The 26,728-nt window shown below is 40.8% G+C and overlaps 2 protein-coding genes across 2 annotated transcripts; both read left to right on the plus strand.

The window, feature by feature from the left end:
- Positions 1–5,330: 5,330 nt before the first annotated feature.
- LOC146050307 (olfactory receptor 5V1-like) lies at positions 5,331–6,266 on the plus strand. Its single transcript, XM_083167239.1, has one exon. The coding sequence runs from the start codon at positions 5,331–5,333 to the stop codon at positions 6,264–6,266; it is 936 nt and encodes a 311-aa protein (XP_083023365.1).
- Positions 6,267–23,063: 16,797 nt separating this feature from the next.
- On the plus strand, positions 23,064–23,999 carry LOC146050308 (olfactory receptor 5V1-like). The gene has a single exon (XM_083167240.1). It carries the CDS (start codon positions 23,064–23,066, stop codon positions 23,997–23,999), a length of 936 nt encoding a protein of 311 aa, XP_083023366.1.
- The last annotated feature ends 2,729 nt before the right edge of the window (positions 24,000–26,728 follow it).

Below are 26,728 nucleotides of genomic sequence, written 5' to 3' on the forward strand. Positions count from 1 at the left end.
ATTGATAGCACCAAAATGAGATATGAAACAATAGAAATTGGCACACCCCGAAGGAGGTACAGTAAGACTGCCATACAAAAGCATGTGCCAGAGATGCGGATTATACAACTGACAACTTAGAGGACCCAACAAGAGTGCAATTTATTAAAGAATGGTTGCAGCACTTCTCCAGCCTCACTGTGGTAAGTGATATACATAGAAGTTCAAAGATATATATGCTGCTTCCCCATGTAGTTGTGTTCCATGTTTTTAACCATTTTTCTAACATTTACGCACTTCGTCACTTTAACAACCATTGTCCTTTCCGACATATGGCATCACTAATATGTGCACTCCTGTATGCGCTACAGGTTACTACGCACGCTGAAAATGTCCCCTCACCCCTCCCATCTGCCAGTGGGAACAGACGCCGGCGGGTCACCTAGACAACGGACGGACTGACGTCAGCTGTCACGTGAACACGCAGCCGGAAGCCGAACCCTCTGTGCAGCACGGGACCTAGATCACGTAAGTGTGTTTCTCTATTTAAACTAAGTTGTTTTCTAAGTCTGTTGTTTTCTGCACACCACGCTTTGTTTGAGCACAAGCCAGCAGTCTTGAAGAAGGAGCGAATGCTCCGAAACGGTCGACACAATATGCTGACACGTTTGCCACTGTGAATTTTTACCACTGTGATTTGATGCTTTAATACACAGTTACCTGTTTTATTGAGAGTGCCGCCTCCAGTTTTCTTTCATTTCATTGATTGAACACCGCTACTATATCCATTTGTGGAAGGCACCTCCTCGCTGTCTGGATGTACTAAGTGCCGGTCTAAACCTGCATATATATATATATATATATATATATATATATATATATATATATATATATATACTGTATATATAAAATACAAAGAGACCCAAACCGCGCACACAAATTGGTGAAGCAGCACCTCTGAGGATCCCCTGTTAGACGGGACCCAAACGTGTTTAGGAATGAGAGTGAAAGAGTTCAGGGTGCGCTAACAGTAATTTGATACAATTAAAGATATAAAATAAAATATATATATATATAAATAATATAATAAATGAGAATCAAATAAAGTACTATACTGTATGCTGACAATCTTTAGATGGTATTGGGTAATCTTACACCATTCCCCAGCAGTGGTTGCGTATAGCAGAGTGTGGCAGTGTGGTATCCATCTTTAATATACTGCAAATTGATTAGGAAGAAGGCAACATTGTATCCACATTATTCATAATGTGAGGTACATACAGAGTTACTAATAGTGTCATGTGCACTCATGAATAGTGTTTTGTTGCACAGGAATAAAGGTGCAGATTAAGCACTACAATGTGAGGTGCAAGGCATGGCACGCTTATTTGCAATGCCAGTGTCAGTGTCTAGAATACCTGTGAACTGCAATGTTGTCAACTCAGCAATGCGATGTGATGACGCTCATTGGCCAACTAAGGCAAACATTTCTTGGAGTACCAAGGGCTGTTTCTCACAATTTGAGGATAGGTGTATATGGACACATCTGTAGATGGTAGTCCCCCTTTGAAGGGACATTTTAGGATGTCATTGGGTACAATGCATGTTAAAATTCACAATGGGTCTGATTCAGACCTAATCGCACAGCTGCGAATATGCTGTCCGGGTGATAATGAATAGACTGTGCATGCATACGGCCCATAGCACACAAGTGCGAGTCCATCCTGCAATAAAAGCCTGCTACATTTTTTAATTGCAGGTCCTTTCGTAGGTGATTTGGGGGTTGTAACCGGCCCTTTTCTAGGATTGTCAGGGAAAATACAGGTGTGCTCAAGCGTTTCAGGGGAAAACGTGTGACGTCAGCTCCGGACCCGATCAGGCTGATTCTATCGCAACCGTAAAGTATGTCCTGGGTTACCCACAAACTGCATATACTGGAAAAAACATTTGATGGAGAACTGCTTAGGAATGGATTTGCAGCTATTCGTATGCCTGCAATTTTTTCACAAGCCCTGCTAAACAATTTCCAGGCTTGCAGGGGGCAGGATTTCTGTCTGGTGGGGTGGTGTATACCAGATAAATGGGCTCCAAATCAGGCCCAATGTGCATAAACCCAAATTACAGATAAAGAACAGGTGCTGGTTCCTAAAAGTCAATGTGCATGCAAGGTTACAAAGGAGCAGTGGCGGAAGTCTCGGAGTCAATGGAGTCATTTGCCGCCGGGCGCCACGTTTAAAGGAGACACTCAGCAGCCTGACATCCATTGCCTCCGATAAACGCCACCACCTGCGCGCCAGCCAGAATACTCTAATCAGAGCTGCAGTGCTGCAGTGATAGCAGGCAGGCTGCTCCACGATCTCTGTGTCTGTGAGAGGAAGAGGAGGCGGGACTTCCTGTCACACACAGCCCCTGCCACCTCCTGACAGACCTGTCCTGCAGCCCATCCAGCTCTTCTTCACCTCCCACACACAATCTAAGTTCTGACTCCTGCTACAGTATGGACGGATGCTACTTTTATAGGTGAGATGCCAGTTGTAGTGTTATTATTACTACAGTTGTAGTGTTTATTAAACTATTTATGTGTAGTGTGTTTGTGTGTATCTGTATAGGTCTATGTTTATATGCATGTGTTGCTTTGTGTGCATATGTGGCTGTGTGTTTACAGAGGTGTGTGTATATGCATATGTAGTTGTGTATAATACATATGTGTGTATGTTGCAGTGTGTGTGTGGCTGTGTGTATACATATGTGTATGTTGCTGTGTGTATACATGTGGATGTATGTGCATATGTATCTGTGTGTGTATAAATGTGTTTGTATGTGGCAGTGTATAATTGTGGGTGTATGTGCATATGTACTGTAGCTACTGTATGTGTATACATGTGATGTATGTGGCAGTGTGGCTTCATGTGCGTATGTGGCTGTGTATAAATGTGTGTGGCTGTGTGTGTGTGTATATATGTGTGTATGTGCCTATGGGGGTGTGTCTATATATATATATATATTTTTTTTTGGGGGGGGGGGGGGGGGGCAACATCACATTTTTCGCCTCCGGGCCTCTGTTATAAACTTACGCCACTGCAAAGGAGCCTTTGAAACTGCAAAGTATAGCAACAAAAATGAGGATATAGTTTAAATTACGGAGGCAGAAAAAATCAGAACTATTATGCAAATGTAAATAATCAGTAGGCAGACAGAATAATCTGGAATATATACAAATACGATTCAGCAGATGAAAATAGTCTCAGATTAAAGTGAATATCATGGGCAGGCTGCAGATGGGTCCAGAGCTCAGTCAAGAGAACCATAATACACTCAGGAACATGTAACAGGACAGGACATAGTCCATGAATCAGTAACTTTACAGGCAAATCCCAATAATGCCAATGACGAGCACAAACAATGTGTCAGTGGGTCCTTTATAAAAGATGATGAACAAGATAATGAAATGAACAGTAGTATACCCCTTGGAGGTGAGATCTAAAATATACCAGGGAGTCCAGAAAGTAGCCCCTACAGGTACACTCCAGTACTGCACAATCTATACAGAGTCCAAACATAATGCTCCCTTTTTGGAAGGTGGATTCCAGATGTCCATCTCTTCAAACCCTTCCTCTTATCATGTCCTTGTTTACCTTGTAAGGCCAAGCCAGAACTAACTAACCCAGAGTCTGCAAAAAGCAATCATGCTGGGAGATCGCTTTTGAGTTAATGATAGTGTCCGGGATTACTACTAAAACAGAAAGAGTTTGCAGTTCGGAGTCAGCAGTCAAAAAACGAAAAGGCCCGCTCCATAGCCTCTCCTCTTAAACTCATAATGACTTGGGAAGTAGTAAAATCCATATAGGTTACTGTTTTATGAGAAAAAATGACTTCCAAGCTGCTGCACCAATGAAGGAAATTAAAAATCCCTAAAAAAGCCTTCAGAGGCTGAAACGCGTCGCTTATATAGGACTAGGACTTCCGCACAGCAACTAAAAACTTTCTTTAACCATCATCCTACAGATCCAGCAGCAGACGCTGCACCAGACGCTGCACTAGCAGTGAACACCCGTAGTCTCGCGAGATCCGAGACCCGGAAGACATCCCAACACAGAGGGTGTGAGGAAAGCCCTGGGACCCGCTCCGGACGGAGAAGCACCCAGGCAGCCATCCTCCACAGACGCCCAGCGAAACCGTGAGTGACTGCGCACACACGCTGACATGCGGGACGCCGCCAGCGTTACACAGTGAGGACACACCACGGACATATGCTTCATGTGTAGAAGCAGTGAGGTCATAGGTCATCAGCCTATGTGATTGTAAGGGGGTTCCACCTGGAATCGCCTGAAGCCTCTGAGGCACCTCGCTGCACACTACATCCAGCCAGACTGCCACACTCACACCACCAACTTCCCACACAGATCGTCAGGGGAGGCCGTAGGTCCTGGGCTCAGGACCCACGGTAGCTAAAGTGGTCTAGCACAGACTTACTGAAAACCCATTTGGGAACTCTCCCCGGGCGACACCTGTGTAGGAAAATTCCCAGCATTTGGGGACCCCTAATAGGTGTATAGAAACACCACGTACGCCCACCAAGGGTACCCATTACCCCTAGGGTAACAAGACTGCAACACTGCCCAGTACTGCCGACCAGTATCCTCTGCAGCAAAAACCCCCAAACCCCCCCCCCACCCCCCCTGTCGGAGAGACCAAGTCTGGCTCACACATAATATCCTAATTCATTACATCATATATTAATTAATAAATATTTTACTTTATTCACTTTTCATTATTTGACTGTATTCTTCTTTTCATAACACTCAGCTCCTTTTCAACACCATCAGGATAGCGCTTTCCCATTTCCAATCTTTTCTAAAAAAAAATTGGTTGATTTTTATGGAACTCACTAGCAGATGCAAAAGCGGCCAATGGAGACTTGGCAGTCAACATAGTAGGCACTGGAGTTTTAAAAGCAACCAAAGCAGGCACTAGAGATGAGCAGTCAGCAAAGTGGGAAATAAAAACCTTCCCCAAAAGAAAACTATGCTTGCAGCAGATATCTTTTATATATAAAATTGGTATATCCTGGAGAACTTCACTATACAAGAGATTTCTGGTGATGTCATGCAACTTTTTATTTTTTAAACTACCTTTTGTCTGACAACTTCCTACTTAATAAAATACAGTATGTCAGTATTAATGGTGCCTCATCAATTAGTCTTCATTGACTTATAGTTGATAATTGACCTATAAAGATAATAAATGCCTGAAATTTCCATAATCATTTTGTATGTTTTTTGGGTTGAGGATGTAAGTACATTTTACTGAATTATTGACCATTCATTTCTACCAGGTGTCAGCTTGATATTATGGATAACTTAAACCAAACTTCTCTAGACAGCTTCATCCTACTTGGGTTATCTGATGACCCTAACCTCCAGGTTATATGTTTCCTCGTGTTCTTGTTAATGTATATCACCACGCTATCAGGAAATCTACTAATGATCATTATAGTGAGGATCAGCCCAAAACTACACAGTCCCATGTACTTCTTCCTGAGTAACCTCTCTATTATAGATTTAGGATTTACCTCTTCCACAGTCCCTATAATCCTAAAAAATACCCTAGCCAAGGACAGGAGTATTTCCCTAATAGAATGTGCAACCCAGATGTACATCTCTTTAGCATTAGGGACAAATGAATGTATAATACTGGCGGTCATGGCCTATGATAGATTTGTAGCCATCTGTAAGCCGCTGTACTACAACATCATCATGAACAGGAAATTTTGCTTTTGTTTAGCTGCCGGGTCTTGGAGCATCGCATTCATCAACTCTATCATTCATGTGGCCCTCACATTCCAACTGCCATTCTGTAGGTCCCACCATGTCAACAACTTCTTCTGTGAGGTTCCTCCATTCCTGCGATTGTCTTGCAGAGATACTAGGCTAAATGAGATAGCAATGTATATTTCTGTAGTAATTATTGCTGTGAGTTCTTTCTTGTTAACTCTCATTTCCTATATCCATATTATCTCCACCGTCTTGAAGATCCGCTACTCCCAAGGAAGGTATAAAGCTTTCTCGACCTGTGCTTCACACCTCAATGTTGTCACCCTCTTCTATGGGACATCTATAGTTATATATCTACGGCTCCAATCCAGTAACTCTCACGAAACTGACAAAATTGTGTCTATTCTCTATACTGTAGTGACTCCAATGTTGAACCCCTTCATATACAGTGTGAGGAACAAGGATGTGAAAGAGACAATAATCAATCATCTAAATAGGAAACAAAATCTCTAAAGCTGGTTTCTGTGAGACAGTGATCTATATATCTAGTTTTGAAATGTTTGTAATTTCACAGGATTGATGCTAAATTTGCATCACATCATTCGGTTTTTTCATATTTCTAATTTTTGAGTTAATAGTTGAAAACAGCAAAAGAAAAAATGCTAGCAAATAATACAAAAAATTGCAAAGATTGTCTTGCAAGCATTGTGTATTTAACAAATTTAAATATCATAAACCACTTTGCAGTTTTATTCATGAATGTTTAGGTTCATCTTTCCTAGTTGAATAATAGTGTAAGACAGATTTATATGGCTTATTTATATCATGGAGAGTGTTACCTCCAGCTTCTGATTCCATACTGCCCTGCTTGATTACGATGATCTGTTGATGAAGACCTTATAGCAGTACCTACAGTAGGTAGAAATTTACTAAAAGATCTATTTAAGATGGAATGTTGCTACAGGCAACCTATCAGATACTATCTATTGTCTTCTAGAAGGTGAAAAATAACTTAGATTTTGATTTGTTGCCCATAGCAACATCCCATGTTAATTAGAACTCCCATCTTAGTAAATTTCCCCCCTAGAGTCTCCCATAATTCACCTTGGGGTCGAGCTTTTAGCCTATGTAGTTCTGACTCTATGGAACTCTCTCTTCCCCGCACAGTGCGAGAAGCCCCAACTCTAGAATTTTTCAAAAAGGGACTCAAGACTTTCCTGTTTACTCAGCATTTCCATATTTGTCTCTTTAATATCTCCATGCTATCTGTTGTTTAGGAAAATCTTTCTTGAACTTCATTATTACTCTATTATATTATATCAATTATTGTAAGCACCTTAAATTCTATTAGCGAAAGAGCGCTATATAAATTAAAGTGTTAGATATAACACTAAGGTATACACATAACAACATATTAAAAGTTTGATGTAAAATAGTGTGATTATATAAATAATTCACTGTACCTGTACTTTGTTTTGTTCTATACTTGGTTTGTTGATGCATTTAATGAATTAAATTCCTATTTTGATCATTTTTTTTTATAGAGGGAGGGACTATGTTGTTAATTCTTTATATTTACTATATCATATATTCGATATATTTCATACATATCTTCAAATATATAAATGAAGGGCAAAAAATATATAAAGACCTTATGCGTGTGATTCCGGTTATTTGAATAGTACCAAAACATATATCTTTGTAATAATAAATATACCAAATCCACATTTATATTATACTACAGTAGCTCATGAACTATATGGAATATTATTTAATATATGCCCAACATTGCAGAGTCTTATATTATAATTACAGGTTTAGTCTCCCATAATAAAAATGTGTGGGGCCAGAATTATTTTGGATTTGGATATATTTTAGAATATTAACATAATAATTAGATATCTTGGAGATTGTCTAAACACAAAAAGCATTTATATTTTATGTATGCCCTACACATGTCCAGGCATTGCCAAATACATCCAGCATATCATGTATAAAAGATGGCTGACTTATTTGATAGGTAGAAATTGCTCACTCGCCTATGTAAACATAACATATACTTCAATCAGTAGTAATAAGGATATGTCTTCAAGGAGGGTAAATTCAATTTATACTGACCTCATCAATATTTATTATTTTATTCAATATTTTTTAATTCAGTTTTGGTATAATTGTAAACATATCAAAGTAAAAATTAAAGACAAACAGAAGGATAGTATGTCAGCTAGGGCATGTATATAGACATCTTATCATAGGGCAATACATTCATTGTAGGAGAAGAATAGCAAGATGTATTAATTATGTTGAAAAGTCCCATTTTATCTAGGATTAATACTGGCCTAAATAAGTGCCCCTTCAGTCACCCAAAGGTGCCATTCGGGCATAACCAAAGCCGCCCGGAACTTATCACAAAGTATTGTGTGTACAGAAACACATTCAGAACACTCTATATAGGAATAAACATATAGAGGGAAATTTACTAAAGGAAATTTGTAAAAAAAATAGGTGTATTTGTATCCAGAAATACACTTATTTTTGACATTTACTATCCCGAAAATACGGCAATTCGTATTCGTATTGATGTGCTATCACTACGAATACGAATTGCCGTATTTTTGGGATAGTAAATGTCAAAAATAAGTGTATTTCTGGATACAAATACACCTATTTTTTACAAATTTCCTTTAGTAAATTTCCCCCATAATCACAAACTTTACATGCCAAATCGTAGCAGAATGGGCAGGAAAAGCACATACATATATCTAGCTGTTAATAGAGTAAATAGAGCACAATGAAAAACAAAAAAACTAAAATAAACATATACCCCAAAAATAAAACGTTCCCTGTAGCCCCCCACCCTGTATAACTTACCCCCAACTTTAGGTATACTTGGCTCCCTTAAAAAAATACACCCTATCCTACAGACTATCTAACTATCTATAGCTAACCCTTCCCCTCCCTCAAACTGAAACAGGGCAAAGTATATAATGACATTAAGCTATGATAACAAGCTCTCCCGCATTGGTTGAATAAACAGAATCTAGTTTTAATAAATGTACATAAATGTATTACACGGATAAACACATTGTAGAGTAGTATCAAAAATCTCCATTGTGAACAACAACAGAATATCCATACAAAATAAAAAGTACAAAGAGGAAAAACAGAAAACTGGCAACAGGCAAGTCAGCCCATGTATGGAAGCAATGCAGATCAGTATCATTAGCCACTTGTGGTAATTAGTAACTTGTGGACGATGGTACTGTAAATGAGTTCACAAGCGTTTCAAACATAAAAGCAGTAATCCCACTGCATAGCCTGATAAGATAAAAAACAATAATGTTCCTTTCTCACATAAAGTCGGTAAATGGACCCACGTTCCCCAATTTTTAGAATAGGGTAAATCTCCAGATGATCCATAGTAACACAATCGCATCCAAGCCCTGGTAGGCAGCACTTCTCCATCAAGTAGGCCATCTCTGGGTGGACAGGACTTCAGTGCAGCCAGCATCAGGATATGTAGGGAGATTTTGCATGGGGGAAGAGTATGGATCCGCCTCAGACACTCCAACATCTTTAGAAGAGGAGGATAACTGAGCAGTGATGTATGTGGTAGAAAGCATCAGGAAAAATCTTTGTGACGAGTCTTTTGATGCCAGGATAAGCTCGTAAATGGAGATAGCCATTGTATTGACAGCATGTAAAAATGAATTTACCAGACCCAAAGTAAACTAACAGCAACAGTGTTCCTCTGCAAGTATAACCAAAGTATGCGGGTCGCATATAGTCACTGAGAAAATAAATGGAGGTAAGGCCTGGAATCCAAGTCACGGTATACACAGATAGAGCGCCCCTGGTTCTTGGCCGTGGATCGCCAGCATGCTTGCGCTGGCGATCACCGGCGCATAGGCGCTCCATCTGACTGGGACATGTGTGCGTCCCAGTTTCCGGACGGCACCACAAAGCGGGAGAAGTATAATGGTCACACTCAGTATAGCAAGAAAGAGGCTCCCGAGTGTCCACAATATGCAGGCCACAGATAAATGTCCTAAGAATGGATATGTAGGCAGGGTATGGAATCCGGTGCACAGTACAGAGGCACCACTAAACTCCTCACCTCAGCCAAGAATCAGGCACACAAGACCACAAAATGGCTGCAGGTCACAGCCACCATCTCAGGGAGATCACAAGGAGTGACAAACAGCAGTCAGATCCCCAAGCCCCAATGCAGAAGGCACCGAAACACTCAGTCCGCTCAAATCCACCGGGCAGGAGAGGCACAACATCTGCACTTAGTGCAGCAGGACAGATGCTGGCTCCCCACGGAAAGGCCATGCAACAGAGACAATCGGCCGGTGTATGCGCTATTGGACAGAAGAAAAAATCGCAATGCCAGAGCACAAGATGCCCCAGGACTCAAGCCACTTCTACAGTCACTGAAAAATGGCAACATACAGTAGGTCCTAAACAGGATAGTTTGTCAGGATATAAGCGGGAGAGCTGGCAGACACGTCTGCAACATGCTACTCCAGGCCACACCCCGACCTCATCAATATTTACTTGTGTTACAGTATATAGACAACAAAATTATCACAGTCAGCGATATGTATGATGGTGGATCAATAAGTACCTATGTTTGAAGACAGGTGGCGTTGCTGAGGAAAGTTGGTATTGCTATCGTGTACTAAGATCTTTCAAACCACGCCATACCAAATTTCATTCATAGGTTTGTTTTTCTTTACCACCACGACAATGCACCAGCTCCCTCATCCGGAATTGTTGAGGCCAAATTGCATGAATTGCGCTTTGAATTGTTGCCGCATCCACCGTACTTGCCCGACTTGGCTCCCTGCGACTTGTTTCTGTTGCCTAACCTTAATACGTGACCCGTGGGGAAAAAATTCAGCTCAAATGAGAAGATCATTGTCGAGACAAAAGCCTAAGTGTGTTTGACAAATCATATTTTTTAGAGGGTTTAAAGAAATAACAGGGACGTTGGGAAAAGTGCCATGAAAGGAGATTATGTTGAAAGATAAATAAAAAAAAAATTATGAAAAATTTTCCTTTTCATTCTTAACACAGGTACTTATTGATCCACCCTCGTATTGCTCTAATGAAACTGCAGATTACATCCGTTCAATTTCAGTGGACAAGAGAACTCACATCATTGAAGATGTAAATACATAGGACAGGTGACAGGTTAACAGCAACTATCATTAGTAATCTGAGACAGATGATCAGAAATTCATACATGCTAAACTTTCAACTTAATTGCTCATCATTGCCGATTACTGTAGTGCAGCTGGCCTATTCATGTGGACAGATCTGATTTTGGTACCATAGTCGGTCCTGGGTGCTGCAAACACACTCTGAGATAATCTGACCAATGGTCAAAATATTAGGTTCTATTATTGCGTAGTGTGTATTAACAGTAGCTTTTGCTTAACTTTTTTTAAAATAAATTAAACTAAAAGTTAAATCAATATAAAAAGTTTCTTCTGAAGTTACTGGGAATTGATAATGATTTGTCTCACAGGACCATAGATCTAATGTGCAAATGAGTTAGGAGCATCTGAACGTCTAATTCTCAGTTCAGTCATCTACTCCAGGGACCAGAGAACAGAACATAAAAGACAATGATTTGTTTCATTCAAGGTTGAGTAGTGGTCTCTAATAAAATCAATCCCATGCATCCAGATTGTTTCTTTTCCAAAAGGTATGTGAGTACATTTTCTTTTAAAAATTAAATTATAAAATCTATATAAATGCACCCTAATACTATGAACAAACACAATAATAAATCAACAAAAGGGGGCTAAGGAATAATTTAAGTTTAAATTAAGGTAAACTTAAATTGTTTAAAAATAATCAGTGTCTAAATGACATCATCAAAAATTTAGAATGATTTCTGTTTTAGTTTAGTTTTTGTTAAACCTCAAATTTTTAGAATTGGAACCAATTGCACAAAATATTATTCATCTGAAACCTAGATTTCGATGTTTTTTTCATCTAGTACCAATTCTTCTCTCTAAGTGGACTTCTGCAATCATTACATCTTTTATTCCGTAAAATGTTGAAGCATATAAAGGAGGAGAAAATTCACAGTGTCTGTTGTATTACTATAGCGTTTCAAGTGTTGAGAAATAACAGCAAAAAATAATCACATTTGCAGATATAGAGATATGATCTCAAGGGTCTTCAATACACAATATAACCAGGCAAGTATTCAATAAAGTATTGATGATGATAATGATCAGAATGTGTTATATGACTTTTCCACGTCCATCTTTTATTCTATTTGATCTATTGAGGGGAATTGGTAACAAAACCTGTGATGGAAGCTGATTTTTCCTAGTTTCTCATAGAACAAATCTTTTAGGAACAAAGTTTTATTTTGAAATAGTTCATATATATATATATATATATATATATATATATATATATATATATATATATAATATATGTTCTTAAATGAATAAATTAATGAATAAAGTTTTTAAATGTTTAATATTTTTAAGCGGAGTGTGCATCCATTTTTTTAAATCTAATTTTGTTATGTTACACAAATTAGTTAATAGCTGGGCATCCAATCAGGAGTGTTATCTTACACCTCTGACTCAATCACAGATAAAAGATTGGTTCGGTTTGGCTGCCCGTCTATTAACTAGTTAAGCCCACCAAAGCTTAATTCATTTTGCCAGTTTATGTACTTACCATGTTACTTACATCATTTAAAAAGAGGCATTATATATATATATATATATATATATATATATATATATATATATATATATATATATATATAGTGTGAATAAAGCATACATCTTACCTTACATACATTCAAGAGAGGTGAGGGAGATCCCATCCACGGGGGGCAGAAAGTCAACGTCTAACGTCACTTCCGGGGTGTGTGCGCTCTCAGCATATCAGTCTGCGGTGTCCCTGTAGCTTAGTTCTATAATGAGCGATGTCTAGCGCCTGGCTGCTCCGTGGAGTGGAAGGATTACTGTAAAAATTCAAACAACTAGTGTTAACAATAATATGTTACAGTGAACAAATCAAGATAGGTTTAAAAACAGGAAGATATCTTTACACCATGGTAGTCACATAGGACAAAACTCATTGGGGTATGCAAAATAATATCCTTAAAGGGGTAAGAATATAATAGTTGGTATTATGAATGATTGGATACAATGGCATATGGCAGGCACCAAAGGAAGTACGTGCAGCATACAACTGGGGATTCAAGGACAGACAAAATAGGGTCCGACTAGAGTACAATGTATTAAATACTGGTTTTGGTTCTTCTTCAACCTTTTGGGATTAGTGGTTTACTTAGGAGTTCAATGTGACATATGTTAAAAAGAAAAATATAAAATACTGTAAGAATAGAACGAAATACGTTATGTTTACCAATTTTTAGATTAAATCATATATTTTGTAATCTCGCACTGTTCCCCAATGGAGGTTTCCTTCTTTCACATATTTGGAAAAGAATAAAAAGATGAGACCACACAGCACAAGATGCATGGCATAACTTGGACACTCAGCCATAGGCAGTGATTCCTGGGCATTCACACTTTTTAGTAAATTTAGCATATTATTTGCATCTTCTTCTGTGAAAAGGCAGAGTCTAGGTCAGCCAGAACCCAAAGAAAGAAAAAAAATAATTTGACTACTGCTTAAATAAAGGGGCAACAAGAGCCTGAACCAGCCGGGCAGCAAGAGCCTGAACCAGCCGGGCAGCAAGAGCCTGAACCAGCCGGGCAGCAAGAGCCTGAACCAGCCGGGCAGCAAGAGCCTGAACCAGCCAGGCAGCAAGAGCCTGAACCAGCCAGGTAGCAAGAGCCTGAACCAGCCAGGTAGCAAGAGCCTGAACCAGCCTGAATCAACAACCAAAAGGGCTTTTCTTAAAAACTAATCTATTGATTAAAAACTGTTAATCAGGGCAGTTGTCAAGCGCTTGTGGCACCAAAATTACTCCAGCACTGATGCCCTAATGCAGGGATAGCCAACTCCTGTCCTTGAGAGCTACCAACAATTAACATTTTCCAGGTCTCCTCACAGAATCCTAAGTGAAGTAATTAGCTCCACCTGTGGATCATTTATAATGTGTCAGTCAGTAATGAATGCAGCTGTGCCCCAGCTAGGTGATCTAGAAAACGTGAACTGTTAATAGCTCTCGAGGACTGGAGTTGGCTACCACTGCACTAATGTATAAGAAATATCTCAGTTGAACAAAAATGGTTAAACTTTTGGGAACTCACTAATTAATGCAGCAGTCAACACAGTAAATACTGAAGGCAGCAGACACCTGTTGGACATCTAATAAGGTGGCAACAGACACCTCTCAGCTCTATAGCATAGATAGCTTCTCTCAGATCTCCATCAAGGTGGCATGTACTCACTGACCTGGCATACAGAATTTCCTTAATGGGACCTGCAGACAGAAGACCTCACTAGGATCAGCAGACAGACTTACAGGACTGTTGACATTATAACTGCTAAAAGCAGTAATGAGAAGATCTACAATAGTCCTGGCAGCACCCCCTACAGGTGAACCCAAGTGCTGCATGATACAAACCTAAAGATGGTGTTGCAATCCAGAGCTTGGTAAATTTACCATTTTAGCAGCCCCCACAGAAACCTATTACAAAAGGAAACAGGTATTGCAGAAGAGATTTTAGATATTTTCTGAATTCCCCAATACATAGAAATCTTTAGTATACTGGTGTTTTCTGTGGAGACTATATCATACAAAAATTTATGACAAATATTACCTTTTGTCTCACAGATTTCTACATGATTAAATATGTCATTAATAATGGTACATTTTTAATTAGTCTTTATTGATTGCAATTGATAACTGGTCTTTAAAGATAATGCATTGATATCTGAAATTTCTTTAACCCCTTGAGTGCTGGGTTTTGCTGAGGCAGACCAAACCTACCAGGGCAGGTTTGTACTGCCACAGCAAAACCCATCACAGGATGCAGGAAGCCCCCCCCTTCCTATGTACTTCTTTCTGTGCAACCTCTCGCTTATAGAGGCTTCTCCTCTTCCACAATTCTAATTATACTAAGAAATACCCTACCCTAGGCGTGTCAACCAATGCTTCTGTGAGGGTATGGATCGTTAGGTTGACCCAAGAAAGGTCTACACTCCTTAGGTTGACACAGGAAGGTTGACGGGCAGAAGGTCGGTAGTGTTCTTACGTCGACCGGCGGAAGGTCGACACGTATTTTTTTAGGCTTTTAGATCTAGACTCGGCACACTATTCTATTCTCCCTCCATGCCCTAGTGGATGGTAGGGCAGGAATACCATCTGTCTGAAACCACAGTAGGGAAAAAAAACATGTTGACCTTCTGCATTGTCGACCTTCAGTCCCTATTGACCTTTCTTGGCCTAAGTAGTAGTATGTTTATTTATAAGGCGCCGCAAAGTGTCCGCAGCGCCGTACATAGCAAACAAAAAACAAATGACAAGGTAACGTACAGGGTGTGTTGAAAAATACAGTATAAATAGGGGTATAGCTGGTAGAAATAAAATCAGCATCAGTTCAGAAGTAGGTGTCAAAATTGTCAAGGAGACTGAAGATGAAGTAGAGGAAGGGATAACAGGACAGGAGGACAGGTGAGGTAAAGATGTAGGGTGAGTACGTGAGGCAGGAGGACCCTACTCATAAGAGTTAACATACTAAAAATAGGTGGGTGGACGAACGAAAAACAACAGGATAAGTAGGAACGGAGGGGAACGGAGGCAGGATAGGAGGATCAAAAGAGGTTAGGAGGAGGGATAGGCTAGTCGAAAAAAGTGGGTTTTGAGGGAGCGCTTGAAGGAGGTAAGGGAATCAGAAAGCCTGATGGGTGGCGGGAGGTTGTTCCAGTGCAGGGGGGCAGCGCGAGAGAAGTCTTGGACACGGGAGTGGGAGGAGGTGATTAGGTGAGAGGTCAGTCGGCGGTCAGCGATGGAGCGAAGAGGATGGGAGGGAGTGTGGATAGAGATCAGTGAAGAGAGGTAAGGAGCGGTGGAGGAGGGGAGAGCCTTGTAGGTGGTGGTGAGGAGTTGAAAGAGAACTCGGAAAGGAATGGGGAGCCAGTGAAGAGATAGACAGAGGGGGGAGGCGGAGGTAGAGCGGCGGGAGAGGAAGATGAGCCTAGCAGCAGCGTTAAGAATGGTTTGGAGAGGTGCGAGGCGGGTGAGAGGTAGCCCAGAGAGAAGGATGTTGCAGTAGTCAAGGCGGGAGATGACAAGAGAGTGAATGAGAATTTTGGTCGCGTCAGTGGAGAGGAATGGTCTGATGCGTGAGATGTTGCGTAGGTGAAAGTGGCAAGACTGTGAGAGAGCACGAATGTGGGGGGTGAAAGAGAGGGAGGAGTCAATGATGACACAGAGGCAGCGCGTTTGGTCGGTGGAGGTGATCTCGGTTTCACCAATGCTGATGGAGATAGTGGGAGAAGAGGGGATGTTCGGGGGATGGAAGATTAGAAGTTCAGTTTTAGCCATGTTTAGTTTCAGGAAGCGTTGGGTCATCCAGGCTGAGATGGCCGTGAGGCATTCGGAGACCTTGGACAGGAGTGATGGGGATAGGTCGGGGGAGGAGAGATAGATTAGGGTATCATCAGCATAAAGGTGGTAATGAAAACCATAGGAGCTGATGAGGGTGCCCAGAGAGGTGGCCTAAGGACCGCATCCCTTCTGTGAGGTTCCTCCATTGCTGCGATTGTCCTGCAGAAATATTCTGCTCAATGATATAGCAATGTATATATTGTTAGTAATTGTTGCTGGTAGTTTTTTCTTGTTGACTCATTTCCGATGTTTATATTATCTCCTCCATCTTGAAGATCCTCTACTCTCAAGGGAGATATAAAGTTTTCTCCCACTCTTTTTTCAGGTCTTTGTCAATCTCATATGCCGGGACTATTTCTGCAGAACTTTCAAGACAAGTTGTTCTGTGAATATTCAAGTGTAATTTTATTCCTCACTGGTTCTTTTTGTTTACACAGTAAGTCCTTTAGGGCAATCAAGTCACCCGTCCATTTTATCGGTTGATTGGTTTGTCCCCTTTTATTTATGGAATATATACCAGGGAGCAGAGTGCAGTAAGTAGCCTATAAAGGTAAACTCCAGTACTGTACAAAATATACAGAATCCAAACATAGGGGGTTATTCTGGTTCACTCGCAAAGCCAAATTACTTCTCAAATGGACAAAACCATGTGCACTGCAGGTGGGGCAGATGTAACATGTGCAGAAAGATTAGATTTGAGTGTTACTTTGTTTCGGTGCAGAGTAAATACTGACTGCTTCATTTTACACTGCACGTTACATCTGGCCCCCTGCAGTGCACATGGGCCCTTATTCTGATTGAGATGGATGGCTCCGATTGCGGACGGCCGATGGTTGGTGTTTGCGCATGTGCAGAGGCGTATCTGCGCATGTGCAAATGCCTCACACATACGAACACGGCGTGAGGTCCGTGCAGAAAATGATCATACGGAACCATCCGAGCAGGGAGTGGAGAGGGGCGTGAAGGGCTGTTTGGGTTCCTAACCATATGCGTAGTCCCCGTGTTTCATGGGCGTCCCCATGCAAATGCTGGGCGTACGTATGGTAATACAGTCGTGACGCACGTGTGGGGGGCGGACAGATGACATAGCCGGATGCCAGATGCCCGCCCATGTCCCTGCTTTCATATGGAGAAATGCCCGAGTGGTCTGGAGCACTCGGTACTGTCTGACCACTCGGCCCATCACTTGATGGACTGTGACCATCGGAGGATGGGGGAGGTTCCCAGAGATGGAGGAGGTATTCACATGAAACATCCACTCGCAGTCCGTTTGGTCCGCATCTTACTGCATTCGGACGGTGTGAGCGATCCGTACAGTAGGCGGGGCTAAGAACGCTCGGTTCCTGTCCGATATACGCATGTGTCCGATTCAACTAGAATAAGGCCTTGGTTTTGTCCATCTGAGAGTGAATTTGGCTTTTCAAGGGAACCAGAATCTTTTTGAAAGGTGGATTCCAGATGCCTTAAGGTCCATCTCTTCTTACCCTTCCTGTTATCATGTCCTGGTTTACCTTGTAAGGCTGAGCCAGAAGTAACTAATCCAGAGTCTACAAAAAGCAACCATGCTGGGAGATCGCTTTTGAGTTAAAACAGAAAGAGTTTGCAGTTTGGAGTCAGCAGTCAAAAAACTAAAAGGCTTGCTCCATAGCCTCTCCTCTTAAACTCATAATAAGGGTAGCATTCAAATCCATATAGATTACTGTATTAAAAATATCCCTATAAAAAGTGGTTGATTTATTTGGAACTCACTAACAGATGAAGTTGAAAAAGCAGGCACTGGACACTCGTCAGTCGACACAGTAGGCACTGCATCACGGATCTGCTTATTTCAGTCTACCTGACTTGTGATCTTCTGTCACTGCTAAGTTCAAACTGCATCCATGCTGCCAATTAGTCAGTGTTGTTCTGAGCATTGCTGACTGATTAAACAGCTGAGTGAATTCAGACTGCAGCAGAGATCTCCAGTAACCCTTCGGTGCCCTGTTCCTGGTCTCGCATCTGCCTGTGATCTTCTGTATCCGTTTATTTATTAACAGTTTCTTATATAGCACAGCATATTCCATTGTGCTTTACAATAGGAGACAGTGATACCACAAATTGGGTAACAACAGTCAAAGTTAGGAGGTCCCAAGCTTACAATCTATAGGGAAATAGGCATTGATACACAAAGATAGATATTCTTTATTGCATTCATTCCACCAGAATGCAAAGGTTCCTGGTGTGCTGTATGATACGGTGACCCAGTAATTTGGCCATGGGTCAGGAGAACAGAAAATGTGAAAAAGAAGAGAGTGCCATGTAGTTTGGATTACCCTCCTTGCTGTCAGCCAATCCTTGAAACACAGGAGGAATAAATATCCTGCATTCAAGGCCAGACATTGCATTCAGCAACATCGCTTCCAGATGCCTGTTTCCAGGTTCCCATGTGCTGTCAGCGTGTGTGTATCTGATAGGGTGACCAACTCATCCCTTTAATCCGGGACACATTAATTACACAGGTTCTGTGGCTGGCTTTTACCTGGTTTTAAACTTCCACACCTCAAGACTCCATTTCACCTGGTTTTAAACTGCCACAGAACCAATGTAATTAATATGTGTCCCGGATTAAAGGGATGAGTTTGTCACCTAGTGTATAATCTGCCGCTGCTCTTGTTCTAAGCCTGCTCTTATAGTCCCTACCCGGTCTCCAAGCCATATCCGGGATCCTGCTCCTGTTCAGCTACCAGACTCTCACCGAAACGCTACAAAGAAAAAAGACTGATTTTACACTAAAATAAATGCATTTTATTAGTACAATGAGTGACTGTTTTTAGGGATATGCTGGTACTTGATGCAAATTGGCCTCACTTGGATGGGAATTCGGGGGGGCTGTCCGTTCCTAGTGTGCTTCAAATTGGGACCATATAAAGTGCAAATGCAAGGAATAGTTGGTTACCATCCACCTGTTAGTTGGTGACTGTGGTGTGTCTTGTTCCTCCCAGGGACTCAAGGCCTGAATGTGCTGGGCCAAGTCACCATCTGAAAGTAAGGGAGTGCACCCAATATCTCTCTCTTCTCTTTTTTCTCCTCTTTCTTCTCTATTTTTTTCTCTCCTCTCTCTTCTTTCCTCTCTTTTTTCTTTGTATATCTATCTAGTTCAGGACTGACTAACCTGACATCCCCAGCAGCTGCCAGTGATTCAGCCCAGGTCGAAGCACCACCTCCCCCTTCCCTTCTGAAGGGGAACACAAATTTCTTCTCACTAGCTCATCGAAAACTGTCTACCTCTCAGCTGCTTATTGGATGGTGCCCAGCTTCTCAGCCACTTTCCAGACACTGTCCATCTCCTAGACACTCACCAGACACCGTCTGCCTCCCATCTGTCTATCTCCCAGACACTGTACGCATCCCAGTCACTCCCCAGATGCTGCCTGGCTTACTCAGCTGCTCATGTATTCGCTAACCTGCCGCAGTCACCATTAGTGAATTATCTTTCTGGATTCCGTCTGCTGCTGGCGAGTCACCTGCAAACCTGCACCAGCCACTATTGGTGTTTCATCTACCATTCTGTTACAGTCGCAGCTCAGCTGTCATCTGGCCTCTGAAGCATCCTAGCTTCCTGCAACCTTCCTGCCTGTTATTGAAGTATCCTGCCAGGTTGGCAGTTATTACTTTTGTTTTGTCACCTTGTGTTTACTGCCAAGTCGGCTATATCCTAAGTTCATTAGAAGTAATTTCCGGTATCCTCGGATTCTGTTCCTTAGTTATTTCTATTATTATGGCATTCCCTAGATTCAGCTACCAGCATCTCTCTACAGGACCATTCACTATCCTCCACTACTCACCACAGTCATAACTGAGTCTGCAAAAACCCACAGGTGTGCCAGGTTGCTGAAAGCAAATGGACTTAGTTAGTTATCAGAGTGGAACTTCGGTGGTTTGCCCTGACCGTGAATTCAGCATGGAGGAGCAGAAGGATCTACAAATATTTTTCATGAGACTCCTGCAAAGCCTGTCAGGTTGTTCCTGCAGACTGCAGCAACCCTTGCTACCCGAAGATTCTTCAGGGGACATATCTACTCCTGCAGCCATTGGTCATCTTGTCCTGCCTCTTACTCTCTGACTACTCCAAGCGAGCATGAGAGGGCCTCTGGGAAGAGGGAATCCTTTGCTACTCTGTCTATTGTCCGCAAAGAATCTGATTCCGCTCAGATTTTTTCAGAGCCAAAAATGGAAACACTAAATGTTTTTCTTCAATTATTGAATGAGCTGCTGGATATTTTTTTTTCCCTGTACTCTATGATTCGACATGGGGTGGATCCCAAAGCAGACCGTGATCCAATCTGATAGAGAATGAGCATCAGCGGCGCAGACTATTAGACCTCTGCTTTTACTGTGGTGGTTTGGACCACTTTATAGAGGCTATTTCTCTCCATCTACAGAATGTGGGGAGCCCTACCATCTCAGCCCAGAAATAAACCCATTCTTGGGGTCCAAGAACTACTGTAAGATCATCTTTGCCAAATGTGATTCTGCTGCAATCCAGAGATCCAGGGAAGGTTTCTGTATTCACTACTGAAAGTGAGGTGTCTGTATCTGCATCCATGCTGCCAATCAGTCAGTGCAGTTCTGAGCATTGCTGACTGATTAAACAACTAAATTAGCCAGCAGCAGGGATATACAGTAACCCTTTGGTACCCTATTCCTGGTCTCACATCTGTTCTGCCTAAGATCTTCTGTATCCATGCCATGCATTTTGGATTACCCTCCTTGCTGTCAGCCAATCTTTGTAACACAGGAGGAATAAATATCCTGCATTCAAGGCCAGACATTGCTTTCAGCAATGTCGCATCCCGACGCCTGTTTCCAGTCTCCAGTTTTCTAGTTACCTTTTTCCCGTGTGCTGTCAGCATGTGTATATCATCTGCAGCTGCTCATCTTCTAAGCTGCACCTGCACTACCTGTCCCTACCCGGCTTCCAAGCCGTATCCGGTATGCTGCTCCTACCCAGCTCCAGACTCTCACCAGACGCTGTCTGTCCTAGCAGCTCATTAGATGCTGCCCAGCTTCTCAGCCACTTATCAGACACTGTCCGTCTCCTAGATGCTCACCAGACACCATCTGCCTCCCAGCCACTTTCTGGATGCTGTCTGTCTCCCAGATGCTGTATGCTTACCAGTTGCTCACCGGATGCTGCTCTGCCGCAGTCACCATTAGTGAATTCATTTTCCGGATTCCATCTGCTGCTGGCAAATCACCTGCACCAGCAACTACGAGTGTTTTATCTACCGTTCTGTCGCAGCTCAGCTGTCATCTGGCTTCTGAAGCCTCCTAGCTTCCTTCCACCTTCCTGTAACCGTTTGCCTGTTATTTAAGTATACTGCCAGGTTTACTGTGTGGAGGTCAAGATAGATAGTGTTGATATATATCATATAGAGTTATGGACCCCTTCTAAATTTCCTCATTGGATATCACTTACTATCTATACCACAGACTACCACAGACAAAATGTGTGTGCTACCACAGACAAAATATTGGACATAATTTGGCAGGAAAAGAAAAGTTTGTCTGGATGTGGAGCACCTCAAAAAGTAGACACCTATAAAATATAACTTTTATTTATAGAAATTTTTCAAACTGAAAAATATAACAACACATAACGTACAACACAGACAAGTGAATAAGTGCGTGTTTGCATCTGAGCCTTCCGTGTATCTATATCTTCTCCTTAAATAGTGATATGCTGAGTCAGCTCCCTGATTGGGATGGATAAATCTATCTCCTATATTAATGTACAAACCCACATGCACTTATTCACTTGTCTGTGTTGTACGTTGTGTTGTTATATTTTGCAGTTTTAAAAATTTCTATAAATAAAAGTTATATTTTATAGGTGTCTAGTTTTTGAGGTGCTCCACATCCAGACAAACTTTTCTTTTCCTGCCATATACTGCCAGGTTGGCAGTTATTACTTTTGTTTTGTTGCCTTGTGTTTACTGCCAAGACGGCTATATCCTAAGTATCCTTGGATTCTGTTCCTTAGTTATTATTTCTATTATTCTGGCATTCCCTAGATTCAGCTACCAGCATACATCTACAGGACAATTCACAATCCTTCACAACTCACCATGGTCATAACTTAGTCTGCAAAGACCCACAGGCGTGAGGCACTAGAGCTGGACAGTCAGCACAGTGGGCAATTGAAACTTGATGTACACTTGAGACAATAACAAAAGCAAAGGTATGAGCAGACACAACCTCATAACTATAAATAAGGGCAGAACATCCTACCCAAAGACAAAGGTAACATGACCTCATGTCCAGAAGCATAGCTAGACAGAACCAAGTGCAGTGTGTCAACGGGTCCTTTATAACCGGTGATGTGCAGGTGAAAGCAGTAAAGGGATAATCCTTTTGCAGGGCAATAGAAACCTTCTGCAAAAGAAAACTAGGCTTGCAGCAGATATGTTATATATCCAGTACAGGTATATCCTGGGGACCTTCACTACAGAGTTTTCTGGGGATATCATGCAACTTCTTTTTTTTTAAATGACCTTTTGCCTGACAACTTCCTACTTAATAAAATACAGTATGTCAGTATTAATGGTGCCTAATGAATTAGTCTTCATTGTGGTACAGTTGATGATTGACATATAAAGATACCTGAAATCTCCTTAATTGTTTTGTAAAAGATTTTTGGGTTAAGGATGTAAGTGCATTCTTACTGAATTATTGACCATTCATTCCTACCAGGTGATGTCATGGACGACTTAAACCAAACTTCTCCAGACATGTTCATCCTACTTGGGTTATCTGATGTCCCTTACATCCAAGTTATCGGTTTCCTCATGTTCTTGTTGATGTATATCACCACGCTATCAGGGAATCTTCTAATGATCATTACAGTAAGGATCAGCCCCAAACTACACAGTCCCATGTACTTCTTCCTCAGTAACCTCTCTATGATAGATTTAGGCTTCTCCTCTTCCACAGTTCCCATAATCTTAAAAAATACTATAGCCAAGGACAGGAGTATTTCCCTAATAAAATGTGCTATCCAGATGTACTTCACTTTAGCATTAGGGGCAACAGAATGTATAATACTTGCGATTATGGCCTATGATAGATTTGTTGCCATCTGTAAGCCATTGTACTACAACAACATCATGAACAAGAAATGTTGCTTTTGTTTAGCTGCCGGGTCTTGGAGCATCGCATTCATTAACTCTATCATTCATGTAGCCCTCACATTTCAACTGCCATTTTGCAGGTCCCACCATGTCAACCACTTCTTCTGTGAGGTTCCTCCATTCCTGCGATTGTCCTGCAGAGATACTAGGCTTAATGAGATAGCAATGTATATATCGGTAGTGATTATCGCTGTGAGTTCTTTTTTGTTGACACTCATTTCCTATATCCATATTATCTCCACCGTCTTGAAGATCCGCTACTCCCAAGGGAGGTATAAAGCTTTCTCCACCTGTGCTTCCCACCTCAATGTTGTAATCCTCTTCTATGGGACATCTATAGTTTTATATCTACGGCTCCAATCCAGTTACTCTCATGAAGCAGACAAAATTGTGTCTATTCTCTACACCGCAGTGACTCCAATGTTGAACCCCTTCATATACAGTGTGAGGAACAAGGATGTGAAAGAGACAGTAATCAATCACCTGAGAAGGAAACAAAATCTCTAAAGCTGGTTTCTGGAGACAGTGATCTTTATATCTAGTTGTGGATCTAATGTCACAAGAATGGTGCTAAATTCACATCACATTTTTTATTTTCATGCTTTTAATTTTTGAGTTAATAGTTGAAAACAGCAAAAATGATTAAATTTGCAAAGATTGTCTTGCAAGTCTTGTGTATTCAACAAACCGTAAATGATCCTGTACTGAAACTTAAATATCATCATCTTCCTTAAGCTGTGTACACACGGGGGCAATATATTGCTCAGCTCAGTGTCTCCCTTTCATCAGTGACCAAAGATGGTTGCTGATGAAAGGGAACCTCTGTAGGGGAACATCAGAGGGAATCAGCTGGTCACAGGAGCAAGCTCCTGCGACCAGCGATCATTACATAAGTGTGCACCCTGAGATTTATCGCCGGTGCACACTCCAATCGCAGGCAATATGGTCGCTCAGCGACCATATTGCCAGCGATTATAGCCCGTGTGTACGCACCTTAAGTTGAATAATAGTGGAAGACAGATTTCTATGGTTCAGTTAGGTCATGGAGAGTGCTACCTCCAGCTTCTGTTTCCATACTTCCCCGCTTGATTACACTCTTCCTCGCAGAGTGTGAGAAGCCCCCACTCTCAAATCCTTCAAAAACGGACTTAAGACTCAACTGTTTACTCAACAGTTCCATATTTGTTTTTTTAATATCTCCATGACCTCTATATTTTATTAAAAGCTTTACTGAACTTCATTTTTACTGTATTATATTATATTAATTATTTTAACACCTTGTGTTCTATTGGTGAAAGAGCACTATACTGTATATATAAAATAATTATAAGTATTTTATTATTATTATTATTATTATTAATAAGATGCACAAATGTTAACAAAAAGGTTAGCGATAACAATAAGGTATACACATTGCAACAAATTAAAAGATTGCTGTAAAATAGTGTGAATATTAGAATAAATTATTCCCTGTAGCTGTACTTTGTTTACTTCTATATTTGCTTTGTTGATGCATTTAATTCCTATTTTGATCACGGTCTTATTAAGGGATGCCATTATTATATTTACTGTATCATATATTGATATACTATGTGTGATATATTTCATACATATCTGCAATTTAAATGAAAGGCAAAATTATTAATACTACACAATTATGTACAAATATGTACTTTATACAGTATAAAACACCTTATGCGTGTGGTTCCCGTTATTTCTATAGTTCCAAAAAATAACTTTGTGATAATAAATATACCAAATCTAACTTTGAAATATTCAGAGAAGCCCTAAAAAGAATTGTGTGGGAAACTGTTTTTGAGGGGAAAAATGCTGATGAAATGTGGGATACTCTAAAAAAATGTACTCGAATCATTAACTATTAAATACATTCCTAAAGTAAATAAGGGTAAATTCAATAAAAAAAAGCCACCATGGTTGGACAAAAAAGTTAGGTCAGCAAACAACAATAAAACAAGAGCATTTAAATTCTATAAAAATAACTTAAATGAGGAGGCGTTCACCATTTACAAAGAATCAAACAAAATTTGCAAAGGGGCAATCAAGGGGATTATGAAGAGCACATAGCCACTGAAAGCAAAACTAACCCCAAGAAGTTTTTCAAATACATAAATAGTAAACGTATAATTAAGGACAACATAGGCCCACTAACCGATATCACTGGAAAAAGTTTTACGGAGGATAAAGGAAAAGCAGAACTGTTAAATGAGTTCTTCTCATCAGTGTTTACTAAGGGGAGAGCAGACTGTGGAATGCACACATACCACAAATGGGATGAATAAACCAGACCTCAATATTTATTTCTCTACCGAAGAAATAATATTGAGGCTCAGCAAAATCAAAACAAATAAATCACCTGGGCCAGATGGGATTCATCCTAGGGTACTAATGGAATTAAGGGAGGAATTAGCTTCCCCTCTACATTATATCTTCAATAATTCACTATCATCAGGAAAGGTACCAAAAGACTGGAGAATAGCAGAGGTAGTGCCAAAAAAGGAAAAAAGGAGGATCCCGCTAATTACAGACCTGTTAGTTTTACATCAATAGTGGGTAAACTATTTGAAGGATTTTTAAAAGATGGGATCCAGGAATATTTAGACCTTCATAGTTTACTCAGTTATAACCAGCATGGGTTCGTGAAAAATCGTTCATGCCAAACTAATCTACTTGGTTTCTATGAAGAGGTCAGCAAAAACCTTGATAATGGAAATGCTGTAGATGTGATTTTCCTAGATTTTGCTAAAGCCTTCGACACCGTACCACACAAGAGGTTGATAAATAAAATGGAGGACCTGGGATTAGGGGCAAATATCTGCAGATGGGTTGGGAACGGGCTGTGTAATAGAGAACAAAGAGTGGTTGTGAACAGTGCAGTTTCAAATATGATACCAGTACTAAGTGGGGTGCCACAGGGTTCGGTTCTAGGGCCCATTTTGTTTAACATTTTTATTAACGATATTGGGATAGGGTTACTCAGCAATGTATCCATCTTTGCGGATGATACAAAACTGAGCAGAGTTATTAAATCATCAGAAGATGTTACCACGCTTCAAAATGATCTTGACAATCTAGATGAGTGGGCAAAAAAGTGGAAGATGAGGTTCAATGTGGACACATGCAAGGTCATGCACCTTGGGAGACATAACATGTACAAATATATCAGGGGCCAATATAAGGAACTGTCAAAAACCCTTTTTTTCTGCTAGACAGGAATC

This window comes from Crinia signifera, chromosome 12 (assembly GCF_055691185.1).
Source record: "Crinia signifera chromosome 12, ASM5569118v1, whole genome shotgun sequence".
Classification (NCBI taxonomy): Eukaryota; Metazoa; Chordata; class Amphibia; order Anura; family Myobatrachidae; genus Crinia; species Crinia signifera.